Source organism: Uloborus diversus, unplaced genomic scaffold (genome assembly GCF_026930045.1).
Source record: "Uloborus diversus isolate 005 unplaced genomic scaffold, Udiv.v.3.1 scaffold_284, whole genome shotgun sequence".
Classification (NCBI taxonomy): Eukaryota; Metazoa; Arthropoda; class Arachnida; order Araneae; family Uloboridae; genus Uloborus; species Uloborus diversus.
The window spans coordinates 176,589-198,967 of record NW_026558444.1 but is presented as its reverse complement, the minus strand read 5'-3'; the positions used below and the strand labels follow the sequence as shown (position 1 = coordinate 198,967).

Here is a 22,379-nt window from a genome sequence, read left to right as displayed (position 1 = left end):
ACAGAAGAAGGGGTATGCATTTTGAAAAATGCACGCAATTTGTCACAAGCCTGGTTAAAAGTCATAGACTCCAAGCAACTGGGATTGGTCGCAAAAAAATACAAGGCAGAGCCAGAAAGTTTTGACTTTAAAAACATAAGAGTCGTGGGATCATCCCAACCGTTTAAATTCTGCAAGTCCTTAATTTGTGATATAAAAAATTCAACAGTTTCTGGCTCGCCTGAATATGAGGGAATGGGGAAGTTAAAATTCCTACTCGCCACAGCACCTTGAGGTGACTCATTGGCCATATTCACACCTTGGGGTGGGTCGGTTTGAGTACTATCAGTTGACATGGCAACAAATGTGCCGTCTTTTACTTTAGCACAAAAATCAATGAGCATCTAATATAATTTTCACTTAATTCACACGGTGCAATCATGAGAAACAAAAATTTTTAAATGCAAATATTGTTGAAAGCACATGCACACATGAGAATAAATGCAACTAATAAAATAAAAATTGACATCAAATTTTTGAACTAAATTAAAAAAAAAAATTAATATATCCCCCCATTAACATCACAGAAATACAAAGAGCCATATGAAAAAAACAACAAAAGTGCATATGCATTCAACTTCAGAAAAAAAAAAAGGCATTCAAGACCTGGTCAAAAACGGCGCCATTTTGTCGTGATGCGCGCGATTAATTTTGTCAAATTATACGAAAACCAAAGAGAAAGCGATTTTAGGCCGTGGAAGTGGAAGCATCGCTGCCGCGCATAACCTCAGACCAACGACTGCCTTGAATGCCCAAGAACAAAAATTTAAAAGAGACTTACCCGGGGGTGGTGTGTTAGTTGACGATAGGAAGCACAAAAATAATTACCATACATTCTTTATTCAACGTTACTTCAAAGCAGACATGAAGATAGGCACTAGGCGTGGTGATCACCAGAACATTTCACTTAGTATAAAAAAAACAAATGTGAGGAATACAGACTTAAGAGTTCATGAATGGAGCTGGGTTTTGTTGCTAAGTTCGTTAACGATCAAAAAAAGGTAGAGTTCTCGCGGAGGGTGGTGGAATATTTAAATTGAAATGGAAGAAGGACGTACAGTTCGCTATGAATATGGTGGGATGTTATCGAGGGATGGCTTTTGATAAAAAACATGTCCGTTGCAGGCCGATGTACGTTGAGACGAAAATGGTGCAGGCTGTAATCACCATGGTGACAACGTTGAGCTCGTCACACGCTTAAAAAGGAATCAGGATACATTCAAGGTAATTGCGGATCCATGCCGTCACCTCATGGTATGTAGATCATCGAAGAAGTAGTTACATTAAGGGGACGATTCAGGTGCACTCTGCGTGCCGCCATCGGACGCCATCATTCAAACAGGTGATGGATCATCAATGCACTCATCTTCAGCTGCGACGAAGTACGGTCTTGATTAATATATTTTAAACATATATAAAAAAATGAAACGTTCACCTCATGTTGAGGTTATTAACGATTTTGCGGCGAGCAACGGCCGTCCCCAGACGCCGTGCACCGATATTTCATTATCGCCATCGTAGAACAAAAACCGGAGCCGCAGAAAATTGCGACCGAGCGGACAGAGAGCAGCAATTAGAGTGAAGTGGGGTGGAAAAATGAATCGGCAAATGAGCGATCAGATCCGGGTACGCGGTGATGCGCGGGAACCAATGAGTGCGTTTGGCGCCCAAACAACGAAGGGAAGGGGACGCTACGCCATTTTAATGGCCGACAAGAAGATGCAAAAAATCGGATCGACGCTTGAAAAATTGACAAAAAGCTAAACGATGGGAAAAGTGAATAAGTCATATTTTGATATCGTAAAGTGTGCGAAATTTAACGGGGGAACGCGGGGAAAACGTGGAATGCACAAGAAAATAAAAAAACAACAAAATGGGGGAAGAAAATGATTAAAATGACCGAAAACATGGGAAAAATGTAAATGGGTAAAAAAATGTGATATGCATTATCACACTTTCTTTTACAGAGGAGAATTGAAATAGTGAAAATGAATCACCATGACAAATTTGATTCAAGGTTTTTAGTTGTAACTAAATTTAAAAGGAAACACTTTCCGCAATAATTTTAGTAAAGAATAACATGCAAAGTGCATTACCAACAGTGTATCATAAATTATATTACTAACAAAATGAAATATGATTAAAAACAACCAATTTATTGGTAATTTTACTTTCATTTAGTTGTAAAATACAGTTTTCAAAGTTGAACATCTTAAATTGTTTTTTTAACAACATTTTGAGTACTATCTTTTAAATACATTTAAATCCAGATTCAGTAAAACTTTTGTTTCAGCAGGACTTTCGTAATCCTCGATTCATATTACATAGAAACATAGCTAGATAATTAGAACATAGCTCGATATAATTTTACTTTCATTTAGTTGTAAAAGACATTTTTCAAAATTGAACACATTAAATTATCTTTTTAACAACATTTTGAGTACTATCTTTTAAACGCATTCAAATCCAGCTTCAGCAAATACACTGCTCGACATTGAAAATGCAACACCCAGAAGGAGTGGTCAGAAAGTGATGAAATTTGGAAAAAAAGACAGAGACAGCAAGGAAAAATAAATGATCTTAATTTCAAAATGATAGGCAGAATACAGAGCGAGAACGGAGTCGGCTCAGTAGGATCACCGCAGACAGCGATACACGAAGAAACACGCCTAGGCATAGAGTCAATAAGGGTGCGGATGGTGTCCAGAGGGATGGCTCTTCATTCCCTTTTAACCATTTGCCACAGTTCCTCTTCTGAACAGGCAGGGACAGAGTCTAAACGGCGTCCAATCACATCCCACTCATGTTGGATTGGTGACAGGTCAGGAGAGTATGGTGGCCAGGGAAGCATCTGTGTGCCTTGGAGAGCATGTTGGCAGCAGCGAGCACTGTGTGGTCGGGCGTTATCCTGCTGAAAAATTGCATTAGGTAGCCCTTGAAGGTAAGGGATTGCCACCGGCCGCAGCATGCGGGATTCATCTGAGAACACGACATTTTGCCATTCTGTCATCCACGTCGCTCTAGTCTGGCATCATACTAAACGTTGCTGTCTATGTTGTGGGGTCAATGGCAGTCTTCTTAGCGGACGCCATGATTGCAGACTACGTGCGACCAAACGACGGGAAATGGTTCTGGTTGACACAAAAACATCCAGGGTATCTTGCACCTGCTGCAGAATCGAGAAACAAGTGACTTGTGAGTCTGCTACAGCTTGTTGGTTGATGCATCGATCAACGCGTTCTGACGTCACTCTGGCTGCCCCTGCACCCTCAATCTTGCCACATTTCATTGTTCCAACCATCTTCGGCACAGTCAATGCACTGCGTTCACATCCATGTGGGTATCAGCTGTGATTTGACGTACAGACCAACCTCCCCTTCTCAGTCCGATCACCATACCCCTCGTAAAATCGTCTATCTGCTGGAAGTGCCTTCGTTGATGGCGGTCTGGCATTCTCTCGTGTTACACGTTATCCTCCAAGACAAAAACAAAATTTCTTCGATAATTCTCCAATCAGAAATAACGACACGAATATTGCCCATTCTGCAAGTTCCTTCCCTTATATCTTACTTCATGTGGGTCGGAGAGCTGCGCATTTCACATCATTTACATAACTCAGTTATGTTAGTCTACTCTAAAATTTGCATAAATTTCTGAACACTCCTTCTTGGTGTTGCATTTTCAATGTCAAGCAGTGTATTTTGTTTCAGCAGGACTTTCGTAATCCTCAACTCATATTAGATAGCAACATAGCTAGATAATATAGACGCACACACACACGCCATGGGTGGATACATTTGATGCTGTGCAGATACATTTGATATAGATAGTGCCTGATAATTTTGAATCAAGGGGGTCTAGAAATTCAAAATAAAAAAAACGATTTTTTTCCCTTTCATATTCCCAGAGTTTAGACCTTTAAGAATAAGTTTCTAAGAGGATTTATGGAAATTCAAATTGTTTTTGGAGTTACAGTTAATTTTGTTGAAATAAACTCTTTTGCTGAAATGAGACTGCAATTTTTAAAAGCATTTTTCTCGAAACTAGTTTCTTCAATACGGTTGACAAGATATCTCTAGTTCTAATACACCAATTTACTTGAAATTTGGTAGACTTTCTTAGTACTATCAAAATTGTCCATATGTAGGGGTTTTGAAATTTTAAATTTTTATTATTTTTAAAAAAATACCAAAGTTCAAAAAAGGAGCCAGAAAATAAACTTTTGTTTTCAAAAAGATGCCATTTTGTGAAAAAAATTTTTTTTTTCAAATCGGCTACGTCCAGACAATTCTACATCCTTGTTTAGAAATAATTAACCTTGACTTTATGTTTCAGATCACCTGGAGGATTGGAATCACGTTAACCAGGAGAACCTCCCTTTTTTAGAGTCTCACTTTGCCAGCCTCCTCCAACTACAATTTTGAATTTTTTTTCAACTATTATGCATTTTTATACTTTTAAAGTGTTAATAAAAAACTGATAAAAATGGATAGTGAAATTAGCTGCTGTTTTTTTTCTATTACGCCTGTAAAATCACCTTAAAATTAAGCCTCTAGACTAGAATACCCCTTAACATAACTATTAAACAATGAAAATGTAGATAAAGTAATGAAAAAGTTCACATTTAGCTTTAAAGGACACCTTTACATGTTTGAAGGCAAAAGACACTCTTATTAGAAATTTTGCCCACCCACTGTATACTGATTTCTATGCCTGCAGATACTTTTGAGCTGTGTGTGCAGATAATTTATATGTTTATCTTTTACTATGCATAAGGACAATGTCTATATTTGTAACATCAGAATAAAAGAATTTTCATTTTATTGGTCCCTTGGACTTCATTAAAATAGGATTCAATTCACTCTTAACCCTTAAAGAAAAATTCAGTTTAACATTTATAAATATGATTAAGAAAAGCATAATGTTGTTTAAAAGAACTTACCATTAGAGGAAATCCAATGGATGTTGGTTTATAAGACTTAATAACCCATAAGATAATCAAGCATGTTAACTGAACAGCAGTAAACAAATGGACGCGTAGAGTTGGCACGCTGCGCAAAAATACATGATCTGGTTGATACTTTTGTGGCATAAAAATGATCAACATTCTGTCGAAGAACTAAAGAAAATATAAAAAAATTAGCAAAACAGCACAAATATTTCAAACTTTACAATTCATTCAAGCACTAGAATAGCCAGCATTTTCTCCAGGGTGGGAGAGGGGAGTGGGAGTGAGCAATACAGTTTATACATTAACTAGGACTACCCGCACGGCTCTGCTCATGCTATAAAACTAAATAAAAAAAACTCTTAGAGCAAGTGTAAATTTCTCTTTCCACTCCGAAATAAAAAGAAAGATCCTGTTCCGTTAGTTAAAATGTGCACATATAATTTTTTCTGAGCTCCAAACATAGTCCATAAAGTAATTTTAAGAAAAATCCTGATAAAAAGATTACACCTGTCCGTCAAAATTCTCTCGAAAGAATTTTTTTTTCATTAATTTATTGGAATAATTTTGTTAACTATATCACTCATTAAGCCTCATTCATTATGCAATGGGGGCCTTCATGGCATTGTGGTAGAACTTCGCTTCCAATGCCGGTAAATGTGACTCCGATAACCTCAGATGCTCTGAGTGGTGTATTTCCTTTCTTTACACTGAAAATCTTTCTCATGTTGTCTATGTGTGAATAAATAAAAAAGTCCAAAATCTCGCTGCAATTCCCCTCAATCCTTCCATGGTTATTAACCTAAAAGGCACTATTTTCTCTATTGTAATTAAAATAGCAGGACTGTGGACATTACCGTATGCAATGGATCGCTGTAAAATAAAATCCCAACAAAACATGAATGTGAAAAGGAGCCAAGTTCGATCAAAATGAGGTACTGGGTAGACGGTGTCACCGATAAAATAATTCAGCTCTAAACGGGTACCAAGTTCCATAGCTGTTCCTCAGAAGTTGGATTGTCCCATGTTTTCCAATTCATTCAGAAGACAATTTTTTTATTTTCTTTGTTTGTGGATTTTAAACTTCCGTCAAGTTTTGATCGTCAAAAAACAATTTCCAAAAAATGGGCCCACTCCAATTATACAGTAACTTGGCAAGTTTAAATCTGGGATGAAAGAAAGTAAAAAATTGTTTTCAAAATGAATTGAAGAACATGGGGCAATCCGATTTCCATGAGGAACTGCTATGGAACTTGTTATCCGTTGAGATCTGAATCTTGTCGGTTACACCGTCTACCCAGAACCTCATTTCGATCGAACTTGGCTACTTTTCACACTGATATTTTGTTTGGATATCATTAAGTTTCGAAAACTAAATCATAGTAATGTTCTTCTTTACAATTAAATTTAAAAGCGTGTACAAATACAACTTCCATCCCCTCCTGCTTTTTCGATGGAGTGGTTTCTTTTCATTAGTAATTTCGAAAATATTTCGATAACTGGGGGGTTTGGCGCTATCGTCAATTATGGGCTATAATCGTTTGCTTCTGTAACTATCAGCAAGACCATAGCCGAAATGCATTAGCCCTTTGTCTTTGGCGGCCACAAATTTGGCGATAACTGGGAAAATTGCTAAGTCTCCTAGTTTTCAAACTCTTCCCACAATTTCTACATTGTCCGGGGGAATTATCATAACCTAGATCGTAAAATATGCAGAATTCGCGAAAACATTTCCCCACTGCTTAATAATTCCGTGGCGCCAAGTTTGTGGACCTTTAAGAAATTAAAATGAAGCGAAGCTAAAACACCGTAACCATAGCAATGTAAAACAAAACATCAGCAATTTTAATGGAGATTAAATTTATTCGAAGTTTATTTTTAATGGCTTGTAACTTTTTTTCCTTTGGAGATAGAAGGTTATTTTTTCGACCATAGGTCTAGATATTTCTGGAGTAAAAAATGTCGCATTTTCCAACGGTGTCAAAAAGAAAATTGTGGGACAATTCTTTCACTTTTTATTGATAAATTTAATGAAGAAAGTATTGCTAAAATTTCAGCTAAGCCTAAAAAAGTTCGAGCTAAAAACGCAAATGAATGTTAATGTAATGAAGTTAGAGCATTGAAACAAACTGCTTAGAACCCGAAAATTCTACGCTTTTCCACGATATAAAATATTAATATGTGCAAGCAATTTTCACCCCTTTTAATAGCCAATAATAGGCAATTTACGTGAAATTTGGGCCTAAATTGAAATGAAAAAAGAACTATTTATCGGATTTTTTCGAACTATAGCCTATGTTACTCAGTAAGAAAGCACCTTTCATATAGTGAAAGAATTTTTCAAATAGGTGCAGAGGTTCCGGAGATTACCTCGAACATATAAACACACAAATATCCGCCCTCTCTCTTTATAATATTAGTAAAGATTTTTAACAATTTAGGATTGGCAATATAGATTAAAACCAATGATTTCAGGGGAGGGGAACCACCAAAGCTCCCTACTGTACTGTACCCTAGCAACCAAGTTCAGATCATTAATAGGGTGAAGTTGGAACCCTATAACATATTGCAAGTCTGATTCAGAGAATATTCTTTTACTTAATGTACCAGACAGTAAAATATTTATAAAATAATGATACTTGAAATTATTTGTGCTTATAAATATAGGTTGTCATTGTTTTAAGACACTTTATATACAAATTATGAAATTAAAAGTTAGGATACATACATGAAGATCTTTTTTTAAAGCTAAATTTAGGTTAAATGAATGAAAATAAGCATTTGAATGATAAAGGTCACTAGGACATCAATGTTTGTGAATTGGCATATTTTTTTGCTTCAGCTGTACAGAGTGGTCTGAAAGTGAACTCCTCCCCTCCCCCCCCTTTAAAAAAATGTTCTACATTATATTAAATGCAGTGTTTGTTATACAAAGACTACTTTGAAGTCAGTCATTATACATCAGTAGAACACCATCCATATCATAACACAGCTGAATTTTGCTCTATGTTCTCGCAGATGTTTTGCGGCTAAACAACTCTGAGTCCCCGAAATTTCACAAAACATCTGCGAGAACATGGTCCAGAATTAACCTGTTCCACGACTTGGATGGTGAACAGAAACCCAAAACATGGATTTGTGTATGTGTGACAAGCACAACCTCGGTGTAAGAGCTTTTTTTTTTTCTGCATTGTGTGCATAATACATTTTATAGTTTTTAATTCCAAATTCAGAAAATTAAACAACTTTAATAAGGGAAATTTTAGTCATGCTTTTGTTTATCAAACATTTTTCACTGAATTTTTGAATTTCTTACAAAGTTTGCTTTCATTTTGAAGTAGCTAGTAAACTAAAGGCTTGTTTTTATTGGTAAAAAGCATGAAAATGATTTTAAAAACAAAACTGCAAGAAAAGTTATGAGCAAAAAATAAATAAAATTAAATACAAATAAATAAAGCAGTTGAAAATATAAGTCATATACTAGATACATAAAAATGCATATTATTTTAACAATAGTTTTCAGTTTGTATGGGAAAGCTAGGCATCCACTAAAACAAAACTTATAGCAAATCACATACCTGTGAGCCTTGGAGTGAAGAAGCTCCCATGTATAAGAAGACTCCATATAAAACAGGCATTGGAATATACTAAATTATAAAAATCATCATATGAACCCAAAATATAATTAAATACCTAATTACAAATTACATAGAGGACAAAAAGAATTTTTTTTTTTCAAACGCCTTTTATGCCCAAAGGCATACGTTTGATCCTGGCTCAAGTTGGTGGATTTTCATGAGGCAGAAAATTGACAATGTCTTTGTTGTAAAATTATGCAGCATCTAAAAGATCCCTCGAGTACTGATTTGGTTTGAAGTGCTCTTTGCAAAATAAAATTCTTAATGCAGTTTCGCACCAAACGAGGGGAAAACAGCATCAAAATTCTTGTGGTAATGGCATCAGCCCATAGCGGTGCCATATCAAAGAGTCGATGTTTTTTTGGGTGATTATTAGAACTGCAAAAGGTAGTGCCTCTAACACAGCTACATCAGAAAGAAAAAAACGCTGTTTGAATTCCATTACGACAAAATTCCTGTTACAACTAGCCGCCTGGGGCACACCTGCCTCGACCTTGCCTCCAACGGCGGCTCGCACAATACGCCTCTGGTGGGTTAGTGTACAACTCTGTTCTTCCGAAATACTAAAGTACAGCGCCTTCGGCGATGTACTTCCTTTGGCTTCTCTTAGCAAAAGAGACTTAAATGACACACAGTTTCGGTATACAAATTACATTCTTCCAAAGGAAAAGATAAAAAAATATTGCATCAAGAAACACATAGCCTACGTTGGTACATCAATTAACAGTGTATTAATTTGTTTCATGGCACAGCTATAGAATCATTTGATTCTGAACTATTCAATAACTTCCACTTTAAACAGAGAAAAAGAAAAACCTTCACTCTGTGAGTAACTTGCGCTTGGCTGTTTACCAAATTGATGGGAAATATTATGGGAGAAGCGATCTGAAAGCAGGGAAAATTGTTCCGAAGAAGAACCGCCAGGGTTCATTAGGGGTTAGGGTTTTAATCGTTTTTAATTAATATATCTGCTAATTGAAGTCTCATAGATATGCTCCAAGAAACTTATAAATTTATCGATACCTGGTTCGATGCTGTTTTTTGTCCTTCACCAGAAGTAGCGATGATATAGATAGATAGCCACATACAACAACTTTTATATATAAAGATGAACAAAATTTGTGGTACCTTGAAGTTTTGTAACAGTCTTTAACCGTATCATTTGTACGTCATTAAGAAATCTGTAACACCATTGCAAAATAGTTCTTATACACATCTGTTACTCCCAAATAGTATACTGTCTGCCCACGATTGCATGGAATTGGCTAACGGCCAGTTTAAACAAGTTTATCTGAACGAGGGAAAAAAGGAAAAATTTAATGATCATGTTTCGTTTATGTCAACATGTCTCTGTTTAATTTAAAGGCTAACAAACATCTGCAAAAACAGTAGATGCGTTCATTTCCACCTCTAAACTGGATAATAACCTCCGCCTCCCTTTTCCATCTCAACAGTGGTTAGACAATATCAAAGTAATCAGTATGAACAAATTAACACAAAAAAATATACCTGAAGGACAGAAGTAAATAGAACTGACAAGCCCACTAAAGCAAAGATGCAAATTTGTGTAACTCTCTGTTCTCTGAAAAAGAAAAAAAAAATAAAACGCATGAAGCAAGACAGTGAGTTAAAAGCCATTTAGTGACCTGATAGTCAGTACATGATAAACGTAAGCCTGAAAAAGCACAATACCTGACGCCTAAAAACTGAGGTTTTTCTCCAGGTGCTGAACATTCCGATTCCATGCGAAGAGAATTGACATGGGTCATTGCAAGAACAGTAGCTGCCACGAACCAAGGAAGACCCAATACAGAACATATAACAATCAGTAAAGCAAGAACAAACAAATCCAAGTGATAGCCACAACCTTTCTGAAAGTAAAATAAAACAAGATTGACAAGATTATAAAAGCAAATTTTCAAACATTTAATCAATGATTATAATTTCTGAAATACATCTATAGGCAAGGCAAGTACATTTAGAGATGATATGAATCTGTATGCATACGAGAAAGGATACCTGTTGGCTCAAGCCCCGATTTTTAAAGGGAATTCAAATTCAGATTTCAACAATACTTGAACATTAAATTTTTTTTTTGTAAATATATGTATTTCAGAAGTAAACCAAATGAAAGCAGGGTTGGCAAAAACCCGGGTTTTTTTAAAAAAGCCCATGGACCCAGGGTTTTTTGGGTTTTTTTAAATAAAACCCAAATAAACCCAACTAAAGCTGGGTTTTTTAAAAGAAATGTGGGTTTTTTGTCTTTTTTTAGGGAAAATGTAGGGTACTTGTAGCATATTGTAGCGTAAGTATATGAACAAAGCACAAGAATTGTCTTGGGATAAAAAAAGCTGGAAAACTAGTTAAAATTCAGCGTTTTCTGAAGAATAGTATAAAAGCCGACAAAACCGAAGAAAGTTTCAGATTTTTTAGTTTCCATGATGACCAACAGTTAAGGCAAAATTACTTCTTGAGTGATAAAATCTATTGTTTGTTTTTAATTACTACTTTTTTTTTTTTTTTGCATTTTACTTTATTGTATTTCATTTTTTTTATGCAAAACTACTGTAGAACCTCAAGTAGTTTAAATCCCTATTTACTGAATTCCAGCTTAATCAAGACATTTCTTGGAATTTTATGTTGCCTGTTTTTCTATTTCTGTGTACAGAGTAAGAAATATTAAACTTTTTTGTAAGATAATGAAAATACTGTACATCCTATTCTGTTTTCTGTCCGACCATTTGTAAAACCTGTTAATTTCTAAAAAAAAAACATAACTTGTTAATTCGAAATTTGTGACGTGTCGGGTTGCAGAAAATAATTCACACGAAAGCCTTTTGGCTAGAGTAGTTTCCTCTGTACAATCTACAAATATGGAGAAAACCAGACGTGACAGGACTTAGTGAAGATAATTTGAGTTATTTATTGACCAGTTAAAGATAAAAGGTAAATATATATTTTTTAAATCTTTGAAGTATTTTTAATGCAGTTAAGAGTTAAGAAATACTATTAAAGTTCAAAATTCATTTTTTATGTCCATTGTTTGTGGTGAAGAACAAATAAAATAGAAGTTTAAATTGTAAAAGTATTTAAATTAATTACTTTTTTAAAAAACTTCTCAAAAAATTTTAAAAAAAACCCAAAAGTAGGCTAAATAATGGGTTTTTTAAATGGGTTTTTTCAAAAAAACCCATTGGGTCCAACCCAATTGGGTCCAATCCGGCCAACCCTGAATGAAAGTGTAAGAAAATGTACACTGCAAAGGTAAAACTTTAGTAAGTATAAGAACCATATTTAAAATGAAGAATAATTGACTGGAACTAATTAGGGCACAGCACGAGTTATGTCAAAAAGGAAGGGCGTTTAGTCAGTGTTTAAAAACTCATCACAACACACACACCATCAATCCAGCTTTAATTAGAAGAAATTTTCTGTTTTAGTTTCGGTTATTAGCAGGGCATGATTACCGAGAAGAAAGACTAAGCCATGGCCCTAGGGCCTGTTTTTTTTAGGGAGGCCAAAAAGCCAAATTTTTTGAGTTCTAGTCTCTTATTTAAGAAAGAAAAAGAAAATTTAAGATTTTCTCCTTTATTTATTTCCTTTTTCTTCTGCTTACTTAAGATCCGAGATTCTCTGCACTCCAACATCTATTTTGAGTGTGTATGAGAGCATCTGAAGTTGGCTCTCTTAGTTTCCTTCAAATGTTTGCGTTTTTAAGGTTTGATGGCAGAGAACCTCGAAAAAGTATGTGACCTAGGGCCCTACAATGTCTTAAACGAGCCCTGTCTATCAGAAGCACATTTCTCAGGTGAGAAAAAAAACCATTCTAATTTTAGAACCAGAGCTAGATAATGTAGACGCACGCGCGCACGCCGTGCGCGGATACATTCGCCGCGGAGTTGCACGTCGTCCGATAATCGTAAAAGTTCTTAAATAAAAGATAAAGATTAGATCAATTTGAAACGAATAAAAAGTAAAGGTAGTTTCTTTACTTCTAATTCGTTTTGAATTGATAATGATGTTATTTATTTAGATTGTAAAAATTATTACAAGTTGTATATGGTACACCCGCACGTTTGCTGTCCGTATACATTCGCTGCGTGTACGCGCATCTCGCGATAATCGTTTAAATTCTTACTGCTTATTTCTAGATTGTTTTAAACTGATATTTTTAAATTAATTTGTAAAAGTTATAAATAGATAGTATACACGCAAGCGCATAAGGTGGATGCATTCGCCGTTGTGCGGATACATTCGTTGCGAGCACGCGCATCTCGCGACAACCATTCAGGTTCTCCTTCTTTACTTCTAATTTGTTTAAAATTAATATTGCTAGTATAAACGTAGTAATCAAAGCTAGATAATATAGACTGCTAAAAGAAGCTTAGTTTTAAAATATTGAAATTTAGCTTAGGTCTTCGCATCCATAGGCTCACATAATCGGAAAGAAAATTACTTCCTTGTAACCTCAAAGCATATACCTGCAAGTATTTATTTCTTATGATTAAAATTTTTTTTTTTTTGGAATCCAGACCCCCCCCCCCTCTTTTTCCTCTCCCCCTTTTTTTTGTATGTGATAGACAATGATTAGCTTGCAGATACCTTTGAGTTGCGTGCGCAGATACTTTATATTTTTATCTGAATCTGTTTAGAACCACCATTGACTGGATGGTTGCTAGGCACTCAAAGAAGATTAACAAAACCTACTCTGCATGGAAAAAATAAATAAATAGTTATTGTAATAAGATAAACTTTTTGTTTACATAATTAAGAGATTTCCATAATTTAATTCTAAAGATCACTTTATAGCTTTATTATTGCAGAGGCAAGTTCAGAAGATGCCTAAGAGCCCCGAGCTGTTAAGAGCCTTCCTGTTTGCAAATACAGTAAAATCTGTAAAGTTGACCACCTTTGTAAGTTAACCACCTGTCTAAGTTGACCACTTTTGTCGGGAACAGAATTAGTCCTATCTTACATAATGAAGGAAAACCACTGTAACTTGACAACCTCTCTATCTTGACCACTAATTAGTGATGTGGATCGGGTAAATACCCAGCGGGTAGGTAAATATTTTTTGGGTATTTACCCAGGTATTTACCCAAGGCCTGGGTAAATACCCAAAAAAACTGGGTATTTTATAAAAAATGCAAAAAAGTGAATGAAAATTTTTTTTAAAAATCTAAATATGAAAAAATTGGTAAAACTGATATATACATATGTATTACACAGTTTATAATTTTTATTGAAAGACTTGATGAAATCTTGAAAGAAACATATCGTGAACCAAAGAATCTTTCTTTTCAATGTCATAATTGGAGAAGTATAAGCAATTCATTATGAACTTCAGGATTTCAAAATCACAATCTATTTTAGTCATATCCAAAATGAAAAAAAAAAAAAAAGGAAGCATGAGGGATGTTTGGAAGAATAAACTGAGAAGTTATTAAGACACTATGGTGTTATTTATTTTACTGATATATAAGTGATAACATGGAAAATATAGAAACGGTTTACACATTAATAAGCAAAAAAAAAAAAAAAAAGCAAAATTTTCTTTTCTGTTGCCTTGCTCATTTGCATTTGCTTCCCTGTAGGGTGGGAAGGTAAATATTTTCTTGGGTATTTATCCGAAGACAGGGTAAATCCCCTAGTAATTGCGCATTTTGCAAAAAAATTTTAGGTAGTATTAAAAGGTGAATATTTTCTTTTTTAAACATAAACCCTAAAATAAAAGATTAAAAATTTTAAATGTTTATGTATATTATGTGTGTGTATATATATATATGTGTGATACAGAATACACCTGAACAATTGAACTAAGTTTGGAGGAAATTTCTGCATAAGATATAGGTAAATAAATAGTAATAATAAATTGAGCGACACTTCGTTACATTTTGATGTCATGCAGGGACATATTACTGGGTTATAAAAGACTAGGACCTTAAAAAATGATGTTTGCTTTTTTTTGTAACCAGTTAAGCTTTTTTCTTCTTGTAGAATGACTTTTTATATCTGAAATTTGGCTATCAACATTGATTAGACATATCCAACACATTTAATGTGAATATCATATTAGATTGCTAAGCTGTTTCGCACAATAATTCTTTAAATATGTGATCAAAATACAATTTTTGGGCAAAACTTTATTGTTTTGTATATGGTTCATTGTATATATACATAATGGAATACATACAGAAAAGTATTTTAGTTGAATATAAATTTTTGAAATAAATACACGGGTATTTACCCATTTTGGGTATTTACCCGGGTATATACCCTGGGTATTTACCCCTAAAAATAAATACTCTGGTATTTTACATCACTACCACTAATATACACCAGCTTTGGTTTGGAGTATTGTAAAAAACCTTTTCTAAGTTGACCACAAGGCAAAAGCATTAGATTGTACTAAAAGTTTCATCAGTTATGTCTCAAATAAGTAACCAGACATTTTTGAAAAACCTGTGAAGATTTATGTTTCCATCGAAAACCATTGGGCTAATGTTAAACCCCAGAAAGTGCGCCAAACTTCAATAAGGAGTTATTTTGTTGAAAAATAGATTACCATAGTTACAAATGTAAAAGAAAAAATCAAATTAACAATTTGAGTCACTTTTGATTTGTTATGAATTTATAGGAATTGTTAATATCAAGCAAGTAGTTTTTCCTAAGCAATGAGGCTTTCTTTTTTTTGATCAAGTCACAGAATTTTTAAATTTGTATAATACTTTACACGTCATTCTGGTAAATATTCTCTAAAAATATTTAAACATTTTTCTTATTGTTTTAAAGTAATGTTAAGCAATGAAAGTGAGTTTAAAATATTCCAATTAGTTAAAAAAATGAATTCATAGGACAAGAAATGACAAAAAAAAAAAAAAAAAAAAAGAAAGAAAAAGAAAAAAAAAAAGTTTTGTTACTACCCTCTATAAATTGACCACCTGTCTAAGTTGACCACCAAAGTACTGCACCACAAGTGGTCAATTTACACAGGTTTCACTGTATCTGCATTTGAGGCAACGCTCTATTGCTGCTTAATTTCACAAATAAGACCAACAATCTGACAAACAAACCCCAGTTTCAGCTTCCCCGTTTCTGATTTTACAAGTTTCTTGTCAAAAATTGAAAATTTCTGTAACACTAATTCGAGTTGATGCACTGCTATTTAAAATATAAAATGTTCATAAAACATACCTTGAAAACTAGTTCTATTTAAAAAATAACATTTCTTTAACATTTTTAGATGATAAAATAAGTCCCATACCCCCGGAGATTTTTTGAATTTTGTACCTTGAAAATGCCATTTTACATATTTTCTGTGCCACACAAACCAGTAACATGTGACAAGGCGTTTTCAAGACAAAAGAATATAAAAATTGGTTTATAAATTTTCTGGTTCAATTATACCATGCCACTTGTCTTACGGGACATTTTCACAGTTCTATTTTGTGGTGAGACATGCAGTGGACATATATTGTTTGTGGCTGTAAATATAAAACCAACTTTTGAAGTTCACCGAACTTCAAAATATTCCATTCTCGTACTTGACGTGTCATCACAGCAGTCCTCTCAAATCCTGAAAAGGCAAGTTTAAGCGTACGAGAACATCTTTTAGTATAGTAATTAGAGTCTTTGCCTTGATATTGGAGTTTAAAATAAGTCTACAAATTCCTCAAACACTTCAATTATCACTGACACTCTTCAAGTGAAAAGAAACTAATCCTCCAGTAAAGCACTCCCGACTCTCCCTAAGAAAAGACACACACAAATTATTGGGGGTTCCGAGCTCACCCCCCCTCAAGCCCCTTGGACATGGAGTCTGTGCTACTGTTGTGATGTGTTATCTATCTATAGGTTTGAACACATTGGCTGTCATATGAGAGAACCTTGAGAAATTCTTGATATTCCTCTAGAACCCCCTCCATTATCTCTTTAGGTGATTGCTGAAAGCTGAATTTTGCTTCAGCTACTGGTCTCTTTTTAAGACTTTGTTTGGGGTTAGGTAAAATAGACCTATGGTCACAGTGCTTAGTTATGATCTTTCATTTTATTGCCTTTGTATCAATAGTGAGGAAAATCAATAACATTTTCTAATATTAAAACTGAATGAAACGTAATCAAGAAATACAATAATGCTTACTTTCAATTTATTTTCCCGCCTATTAATAATTACAGCTGTGATTTGTTGATCCATAAAAATCAAAATAGTGGCTAAAAGTGCCGGTAAAATTGCACCAATTGCGGTCCACCAAGGATTCTTTTCTCCAAAAAATGGAATAAGCCATCCTCGTCCAGTATTCCACGTTGGCTGAAATAGGTAAATAAAGATGTCAAACAAATTTAGAAACTTTTTGAATACTTAATACAATATTAGTAAAAACAAACATTAAATTCTATAGGAATTCAATTTAAAAATTGGAAGGAGATTTTAATTTAAATTTAAATTCTAATAAGTTTTTCAATTTACGTTCAAGCAAAGGTGCATTTAGGTATGTGTACTTACTTGAAATTTAGCTGGAACTTGTAACTTTGGTGTAGGGAGGCCAACGCTTGCATCAACAACTGTCATTAAAAGGATGGATATTACCACTGCAAAATCGCTTATAGTGCTTCGTATCTACAATCAAAACTTTAATTAATATTATGAGAGAAAAATAACAAATAAATAAAATGAAGCAATGAATTACTATTTGTTCTAAAATACAACTTAAAAAATTAAATTGTCCAAATTAATTAATTAATTTGGACAATTTAATTTTTTAAATTGTCCAAAAATTCTTTGAAAAAAATATTTAATTCCAATTGATAAAATTGATCGAACAACTTTATGGTTTGGGCAAATAGCAGAAAACTTTATTAAAATATAATGTTACAGAATAAATATATTAAGTCTATAAATTAAAATCTGATTTTGGTCTTTTAAGTAGCTAATATTGCTTAGCAAGAAATTTTTGAGCCATGGTTGCAAAATATGCTTTCATGTAATATTTTTGCAATAAGAAATAAACCAATACCTATAAGATGAGAAGTAAAAGATAACATTGCAAAGTTTAAATGCAAATTTGCAGAAAACTGCAGACAAGTGTTTTGGGGTTACAAGGAACTTCTTTATCAATGCAAAAGGGTGCTTAAGAATGATAAGACAGCTGAGAAAAAAATCTGCAAATTAGAGAATTTTAATATTGTTATACAGTTGGATCCCGACTTACGTGAGGGATGCATTCCAAGACTTCTCGCTTTAGTCGAAATTTCATGTTGTGGAAAAGTGCTGTGTATATGATTTTTTTTAATTAACATACTCAATCATTTTCGACATTTTTAAACGGTTTTTGAACTGTTTTAGGAAATTTTTTTAACTATATATTACCGTTTGTTACATAAAGAGCCGAGTTTTTACCGTTTTTTAAAATTTTAAGCTGCATTATTCAACATAAAATACGGTTACAATGCACAAAATCAATGATTAATGGGAGAGAGAGACATAAAAATAAAACTACGCTGCATACAGTATTGTAGTAATTGTAAAGCACTGCACTGTAAGAGTATACAGTAGATACAATAAGTTATTTTTAACTTTAAAATTAAAGATGATTTATGCTGCGCAGTCTGATCGTCATTCTAATATATTTTTTAATACAGTAGCTTTGTATTTACTTTTATAACATTTACATCTATGGTAACACCATTCTTTCAGGGTCTCTATAATCTAAAATAGAAGAGCAGATTCCAATTTCATATTGTGCATTTTGCTTAAACACCACTCTGCATGTTTCATATTAAAACTTAAGGTCTGAACTGATACGGATTGCCTTCTCTTGATTTTTAATTATCCATATGAGAGATTCACTTATTCCTTTCGACTTACTTTCTAGTTGTTCAAGCGTATCAAGAATATTTACCTTTCCTTAAATTATCACAAACCTTCGATTTTTGTTTCCATCTTCAAACTTTAGATGAAACAGCGTGTCTAGGTGCCACAATATTTCATCAGCTTTCATATTTAGAATAAATGAATGAAAAATATGAGGAATGGTGATACACTAATAAAGCTATGTTGTGCGGTGTGTTGGAACTTGCACAGTCAGTGATGCTGAAAGGATGAAAGTACATTCACGAAGTCAATGTTTAGTAGTCAATAACAAGGCCAAAACTTAGCATCATGATTCCTTTCCAAATATTTTCATGTTGAGAGCTAGAAATTCGTTTTAGCTCTAAAACTTCTGCTCGTGTAAAACTTGCGTTATAGCCATTTCGCGTAAGTCGGTTCGCATTGTGTAGTGGTAGTCGACTGCATTATCTTTTACTCCTGTTCTAGTTCATAATAATTAGATATCACAAATTGTCAATAATTTAATCAAACTTTGATTATTGCTAGTGCTGTAGTTGGGGGGGGGGGGACAACTGTTTCCTGAAATATTTGCTTCGTTATTGTAAAAATAATGCAAATTCAATGTGAATTGGTTTCAAATCATTCTTTTAAAAATGAAGGTCTGCTTTGAAAATAAAAGCTGGCTAAGTAGTCTTAACTGACCTTTTTTTTGCCCTAACAAAAATTTATCAATCATGACAGCTACCCAATAAAAGGATGAATTTTCCTAAACATTTTTTTCCCTAACTACCGCTTTGTGTCAAGCTTGAGCAATGACCAGTCTTTCTATTTAATGTAAACAAAACATCAAAAAGCACATAGAAACATTTCTATACATAATATCTTTAATTGTGAGGTCGTGTTTGCAAATTGATTATACAAAACCATACCTCCTCATGAGCTTGCATAAAATTTGGAAGAACAATTATTCCCAATAGGAAAATCACAAGAGGTACCATTTTATGATTTAGTTTGCATTTGCTTGATTTCATATCATCCAATACTTGAATTACTTATTCCATACATCTTCAATAATCCCCATATATTGACTTTCCTTGCATCGATTATTAGAGTACATCGTCGGCACCACGCTAAACTAACAAATAAAAAATCCCGTTTTTCAAATTTGACGTCCATCATAGTAATCAAAAAGGACTACTGGCTATAACTACTTCAAATAATAGTTTTTTTACTCTTAAAGTTATCTATAAACGCTAAAACACTGAAATTAACTATACGTGTCAGGAAAGAATTTTAATTATATTCAGTGTTTTGGCTCTCCTGAAAAGAGCCAATTTTCATATTTATTAGCTTAATATGGTACCAACAATATTGCGTTTTTCCTTTGCCCCCCCCTCCCAAAAAAAAAAGTTTAACCGTATCTGTTTAGATGTGAGCTTACTTCAGGGTTCATATTCACTTCAGATTAAAAAATTCCACGACTTTTCCAAGACTGTTTCATGACTTCATAAAAAAAAATTTCATGACCTTGTTACACGAAGAGAATAGTACTATTTAATGTCAAACTCTCCAATTTTCGGAAATAGGCATTTAGCAAAACTTTTTCTAAATGCTACTACCTCATCGAAGCGCTTACTTGTGCTTATGATTGAAAAAACGTCAGTGCACACTGTAGAAACTAATTATAAACTGTTCTTATTTGTCTTTAACATATGAATTTAAGTGAAGTAAAAATACAGAGAATGCAATATACTGATGTTTAAATGTCTAATGAATAGGGTAGAATAGTAATGAATGGAACAAAGTTTGCATGAGTCATTAAAGCTTTGAATAATAAATTTACTTTTTGAAATATTGCCCTTAGGTGTCAACAGTGCATCTAACCATCCATGTAACTAGACAGTATTTTTGTTCTTTAAAGTAAAGCAATGTTTTTCAGTAAATTCATTTATCTAAACCAGATATTTTAGCTGGCCCACATGGGAATCCATTTTGCAAGTCGTAGGCTGGGCACCACTATTTTAGAGTATTAGAATTCCCCTATTTCAATGTTCTATCCCCAGACAAAAGTATTGATTTTCTAAAGCCTTCAACAAATTAAGATAAGCTCTAATTAATTTATAAATGATTTTCTTAAGAGTGGTTTAAATGAACTCAGATGCAATTGAATTACTTTCTGAGTGAGTGAGGCAAAATCAAGAACATGTAATTCTACCACTATAGAATATAAAATATATGAGTGACTTATATTAAAATATATATAAAGGGTATAATAATATATAAAAAGTGCTGAAAATAATGGTAAATTCAGAACTAGTAATATCCCAGTAGTAAAATCAAATTACAAAAAAAAAGGTGGGGCGACTGTTACAGATGCAACAGACTGTTACAAATGCAGCAAATGCAACAGGATTCCAAAACTCAGATTTATTTTTGGAATCATTCAATTTTTCAGTAATAATATCTTTTACAAGCAATACTTTTAAATCACTCAATGTTTTTACTGCTCTTTTAGCTACTGTTGCTTTCTTACTGATCAACAAATTTTTCCATGACTTGTAAAAAAAAAAAAATCCATGACTTTTAATCATAATATTAATTTTCCATGACTTTTCCAGGTCTGAAATTTGTTTATTTTTTCCCCATGACTTTCCAGGATTTCCATGACTCGTACAAACTCTGTTACTTATAAGAAGATAACACATTGTATTTCTAAGAAAAAATTATTTATCTTTTCTTTTTTGGTAATCTATAAAACAGGAGTGTTAGCAACTTCTCTGAATCTACTGCAACTCAAGTTAATATTATTTGAATTACCATTTCATTAAAAACCAATTTAAATATTTTTAAATTTCTTTCTGCATTAAAAAAACAAACAATGGGCCAATACTAAAAAAAAAAAAAGAAATTTTTCCAGGCTTTTCTTTTGGTTTAGTACACTCATACTTTCTGAAAAAAATTGTTTCAAACTGTTATTTCTGGGATGTAATGCTTTTTTTTTACTTGAAAAAAAACAACGTAAAACAACAATTCTTAGACTATTACACAAGGTCCAAACTTTTACAAACTAGTAAAATTTAAAGACTTTTCTGAATTTTCCTAGTTGCTGATCCCTTTGATTAAAAAAATAACAAAACATTTAATAAAATAATTAATTTCATAATTCAGCACTCACTGTTCTACTTAAGGGACCTTTAGGACAGTCTCACCAGACTTACCACCCTATAACCAGATTTCATGACAGTAAGTGCAATATTCTGCACATAGCAAGCACACTATACAGACACAGCCTTGTATAACATTTAAAAAAGTTATGTCTGGCTAATGCTATGATTTAAAAAGCTTTTTATGGGTCATTCCATGTCAAGTGATCTAAAATTTGGGAAATTTTTTCCCTCACACTTTTGTATTTCTTTGAAATTTGGCTCATCGATTGTACCCTTCAAGGTAATCAAAAGTCCAAATTTTTAGATTTTTATCTCTATTATTTTTTTATTTATGACACTTTGATCTTTCGAAAAACCCTCTTTTTTTCATGAATGCTTGAACATAAAATGGACGATAACTCAGCACCAAATATAGATAGAAAGATTTAGTACGAAGCATTTTAAAGTACATTAGTTGCTGTTTAATGGGATATGCAACATGACTAATTTCAAAAAAAAAAAAATAATAATAATAATAATAATAATAATTTCTAAAAAATGAAATTTAAATTTTAAATTTAAATTTCTCAGAAAAGGTATAATGAATTTAAAAAAAAAAAACTCTCAAAAATTTGTGCGTACTTTACCTTTATTTGTGCAAAGTTTCAAGTTGGGATCTCAATGGGATCATATTTTTATGAATTTTTAAATAAAATTTCACTTATAAAAAATAATGACATTTTTCAGATTCTAATTAGTTAAATATGGGGTTCTCTTAC

The 22,379-nt window shown here is 33.2% G+C and overlaps 1 protein-coding gene across 1 annotated transcript in view; it reads right to left on the bottom strand.

Annotated features, from left to right (window-relative positions):
* Nucleotides 1-4,981: 4,981 nt before the first annotated feature.
* LOC129233245 (electroneutral sodium bicarbonate exchanger 1-like) overlaps nucleotides 4,982-22,379 on the bottom strand; it is a gene marked incomplete at its 3' end in the record, with an annotated part of 72,240 nt that continues 54,842 nt past the window's right edge. The window contains 6 exon segments of the mRNA XM_054867298.1: nucleotides 4,982-5,158; nucleotides 8,566-8,634; nucleotides 10,135-10,207; nucleotides 10,318-10,496; nucleotides 16,766-16,933; nucleotides 17,129-17,242. Of these exon segments, the coding sequence (XP_054723273.1) occupies nucleotides 4,982-5,158; nucleotides 8,566-8,634; nucleotides 10,135-10,207; nucleotides 10,318-10,496; nucleotides 16,766-16,933; nucleotides 17,129-17,242 (780 nt within the window).